This window comes from Merops nubicus, unplaced genomic scaffold (genome assembly GCF_000691845.1).
Source record: "Merops nubicus isolate BGI_N331 unplaced genomic scaffold, ASM69184v1 scaffold32173, whole genome shotgun sequence".
In the NCBI taxonomy this organism is placed as follows: Eukaryota; Metazoa; Chordata; class Aves; order Coraciiformes; family Meropidae; genus Merops; species Merops nubicus.
This window is the reverse complement of record NW_008598775.1, coordinates 3,228-7,913: the sequence shown is the minus strand read 5'-3', so window position 1 is coordinate 7,913 and position 4,686 is coordinate 3,228. Positions and strand designations below refer to the sequence as shown.

Here is a 4,686-nt window from a genome sequence, read left to right as displayed (position 1 = left end):
GACAGACACTCCTGACTCCCTGCCAGTGGTCCCAGCTTTTATCCCCAAGCAGACCCCTGACCTTTGTCAACTCACTGCAGGACCCCTGGGGCTCATTTCCCTTCTGGCTCTCCCTGCAGGGCCGGCCGCACCCTGGGGGGAAGCTCTAAGGCAAACTCACCCCTCTGGATGAAGGGCTGTGGGAATCACCCATATGTCAACCTTAATTCAGGGGCTTGGGGTTCAGACCCCAGCATTTCAACATCCAAAAGTGAATGGAACCTTATAGGTCAATGGGTCACTTTCACTGCTAGCTGGCAGAGTTCTCTCTTAATTTCCATGTCAACATTGCATCATCTTAAAGCTTGCTGGGATTTTTTTTTTGTTTGCTTCTGGTTTTTTTTTACTAAAAGACTGATCTGGTATAGTTACAAAAATTGCTGTCCAGTCTAAACTTCTTCACAAGCAGGTGACACATATTTGTTGTCATGCAGTCACTGTACTTGCTTCAGTGTGTTTTCACTTCATCCTTACTCTCTGCTGAGCAGCTAACGTGGATTTTAAGTGAAGCAGATGCATGCTTTTAGCTGTATGCTGAGGCTGGGCTAAATAGTATAATTTAAATTTCCTTATAAATTATTTAGAATTAAATATAAATAGAATGTGTTTATATAAATGGATTTCTATCTAGAATAGACCTAAGGTTATAGAATCTAATGAATTATAACTGGGTTTTTTGAAGGGACTTTTTTTCCCAAATTTTATCCTTCCAGCTCTTCCTGTTACTGCACTCTCTTCTCTGCTCACTTTGCACCAAGCATTCTAAGTTCCTGTTGTAGTAGCCGTATCTGATTCTCATTATTTCAACTATATTTTCCAGACCACTGGCCCTCATAATCAGGAACATCTTGATATTCATCATCTAATAGATCATCTCTCATCATTTATTTCTACTTATTTTTAACTGGGGCTACAATGCAGTACATGTAACAAATTCAGTAACACATTTATGTATAAAATTTTCTACTGGTATGAAGTATCTTAAGGTCACATGCCAGAATGACTTAAAAGGAGATTTACTGCCTTTGTGCAGTCCATTTTAAGAGAATAATTTATGTCAAAACAGGTCATTAGTAGAATGATGTGCAACTATACGGTACACAAGGCAGAAAGCTAAAATCAACTCTTCACCTGCCTGGTGGAAAAACGTGTTACACGAGCTAAGACTATCTGAAAGATATACTGGCACTTTAATCACAACCAACTTTTGCCTAAGGTAGCCTAACCAAGTGTAGGTTAGAATTTCTCTCCTTCTAGGCAAGAAAACGTTAGAGAAGGCTTTTTATTTAGAACCAAGAAATGTCACCTCCAAACCACTGGAGTGCTGAACATTTTAAGGCATTATCACCTGCTTTCCATTATGTCTTAATCTCTGGCCCAAACTAAGAAATCCAGGTTCTAGTATCAATAATTCAGAACACTACCTTCATCTTGGGTATTTCTAAAGGTGGCATATATTATTACCTTGATAGGTTGGTATGGTATCCAATTTTCCTCTTGTAGTGTGTTTTCTCTCTAGAGGTCTTACTAATGTCACTGGTTGTATTTTATGAGCATTATAATCTTTCTGGTATGTGGTTCCCAGTTCTATCTCTCCCATTTTTGGTTTATATTCTTCTTGTACCTGGAAAGGTCGCTTCACAATATCGTATGGTAAATAATCAGCTCTGAATTGGGAAAAAAGGAAACATTGGTTAAAAAATTTCTTTCTAATGACTTTTGTCATTTTTCCATTATATGGAAAAACAATGACTTATTTATTCTGAAAAATCAATCTGATGCCATATGTTAGAGGGATAGCAAGGAGGAAAGAAAATCATAGTACATAAATCTAGAGTCTCTGATGCATGATACAGACTTTATTCAAAGGTAGATGATGAAGCAATTTTTTCAACACTCTGATGTCTCATTCCTGGTTTAAAAATATTCTTCAGAATAACTGAAAGGAGACTAAAAAAAGTTGCTGTAATTTTACAAAGAAATGATGCAGAAAGCAGAAGCAGAGCTGAGATCAAACTACTACAAATGGCAGTATTTACTAATTGCATGAGGAGAATGGAAGATAACCAGAAACAGCATTTCACTGATTTTATATGGCACATTACATAAAAGGGGTGTATATTACACATGTAGTTGTTTAAACAGTAGATGTGATACACAACCAATCTTGCAGAATTGCATTTGACCTTTCTATGTCTGGAAAAAAATATCCCTGTTTCTTTTTCTTAAGGTTTCTTTTTCCCACTATCTCAGATTCTGTGCATGCACTACAGGAAGCTTCCCAGCTTGCCAGCTTTTCCAGGCTTGATGAGACCTAGAGTTCCAAAATGGGCTGAAAACAAGGGCAAAGTGTTTAGATTATCTTTACAGGTTAAAGGATGCTGTAAAGAAAGAAAATCTTGTTGTATGCGTGCTTTGCTATGTTTTATGAGTTTTCTGGGGTAACTGTTTTTACACTCAAAATGTATCCTTTTAAAGGTGCTACAAGTGCAAAGGATGTAAGGAGTGCCTTTTGAAAATGACTGCAGTAGTGTTCAGTCCCTCTTAAGAGAGCATGAGAAACTTCATAGAGTAATTATGAAACACATTGCTTCAAACTGTTTACTTAAATGTTGTAATTCCTTCCATTTTCCCACGATGCCTGTGGTACTCTTGCTTTGGCTTAAGGCTCCGTGGAGGAGAGACGTTGCTGTAGGTGGGGTACTTTTCCACATACTCCGTTGTGAGGCACGGCTCTTGTCCGTCACCGTAAATCCTCGTGGGTTTATGGGGGCAGCGATGGCGCCTGGATGGAACACATCAGATGAGAGCATTCTCAACACTTTCAGTTAAGAGGAAAGCCCGTAGTCTACTGGGAGTGAATAACAAATGGGGGAGACTGAACCACGTCAGTAGCTTGTGTTTAAAATCTTTTCTGAGTGATGGAACCACAAACTATTGTGCTGATGGCACAGGTCCCAGAGCACAGTATATGAATACAGCAATAAACATATCAGCATGTGAGTTAGTCCTTAGTGCAGAACACAGAGGATGGGTCTCACTCCTCTGAATGATGCTAACCCCAAGATGCACGCTTCTCCTTTTTTTTTTTTTAAATCCCTAATAATATTACTAGACTTCTTTGTCAAAATGACATGATTCATTTCTCTTCGCACACTGTCTCTTTTTTTGCTGTTTTCTCTCATCACTTCTCTTTTTATTTCTATGCATCTGATCACCTGTTTTCACCATAACTCTTGATTAACCCTTTTTGATTAAAATTTCAGTGGTGTGAAATCTCATCCGCAGCTCTAGTGCTCTGCAGGCCACTTCTGACATTTCAATCCTTTTTTTTCAAGCACTAAATCCTCTATCCAAAAATCATGTTCATTTAGAAGTAATGACATCTCTTTTTCTTAATAGGTTTTATTCCTATTGCACCTGCTTGTCGTTGATGCCTACTTTAATGACACCATTGTGTTAAAAGATGTTGAGGTACACCATGACTTAAATTATTACTTATACCTTTATAGATGAAATTAAACTGTACACGTTATTTTCTATATTGCTTTGAAAATCTTTTATTCACTCTAATTTGCACAATGCACTTATATCTCTCTGGTAGTTTGTTTCAAGCAAAGTTTTAAAATTTTATTTTCGCTGACATGATTATTATTTAATCTCTCCTTTAAGGATACATATAATGAAAGAAATTTTTTTTTCACTAAGTATAAACAGCATATGAGTTAACAGCTAAGCAGAAACTAAACCCATTGAATGTATGTTTTTAAAGCTAGTTGAAATATAGGATATCAGATTATAATGTTCTTCACATATTTTAGGCATACAATTCAAAGGGGTGAAACAAACAATATTCATCTACAAAAACTTCATTTTGACAATCTTCAGTTTGCCATAAACTGATGCAGAAGACAAAACGCCTTCTCTGTTCTGGTATCACCAGTCTTTAAAAATTTAATTCTCCCTATTTTCTAGGCAGTACTGTCAGTATATTCCCTGTATTGCTGAACAGTTGTGGTACAAACAGAAATAGATACTAGAAAAATAATGCACTTGCAGAGTGAGCCTGTAGGTCTTGCTAGATTCGACACAGAGGTAAAAGTAATCTAATGCATGTCTGCAAGGAATGAAGTATTTGTAATTGCATTAGAATCCATTGCTGAACTAAAAATGTACTCAGTCATTTCTAGCATATATAATAATTCTGAACAGGCTCTAACTACACCCAAAATTACATGGATTCAGAGGAGATGGTTCAGGAAGATCATACATCCTCCTCTGCTGTGAAAGAACTTTCAGTGGGCCTAAAAGGCAACATAAAACTACCTTAATACCAATGTGAATTTGACTTAGAGAACAGATTAGGGGTTTTTTGGTTAACCTATAAATCTACTTTTGGACGTTGTCCAACTGCGAAACCAAAATTTTTCATTAAGATAATAACTTTATAAAACTGATTACATGGGGCATTGCAGCTCTTTAGAGAGATGGTGCTAAGAATCATCAGAGAAGACAGATTACAGCTCTGATAAATGAAATATTCTGTTTACAAGTTGGCCAGAGCTCCTTGAATCACATTATTTTAAACTTGTTATCTGAAGTTCAACCCCTGAGTTACTGATAATTCGAATTAATTTGGGGAGAATA

At 36.9% G+C, this 4,686-nt stretch overlaps 1 protein-coding gene across 1 annotated transcript in view; it reads right to left on the bottom strand.

Annotated features, from left to right (window-relative positions):
* The window catches only part of FAM154B (family with sequence similarity 154, member B), a 4,521-nt gene extending 1,704 nt beyond the window's left edge, over positions 1-2,817 (bottom strand). The window contains exons 1-2 of the mRNA XM_008937175.1: positions 2,645-2,817; positions 1,504-1,706 (exon numbers count right to left, since the gene is read on the bottom strand). Of these exons, the coding sequence (XP_008935423.1) occupies positions 1,504-1,706; positions 2,645-2,667 (226 nt within the window). The 5' untranslated portion in view covers positions 2,668-2,817. The remainder of the gene's footprint in view (positions 1-1,503; positions 1,707-2,644) is intronic.
* Between the last annotated feature and the right edge of the window lie 1,869 nt (positions 2,818-4,686).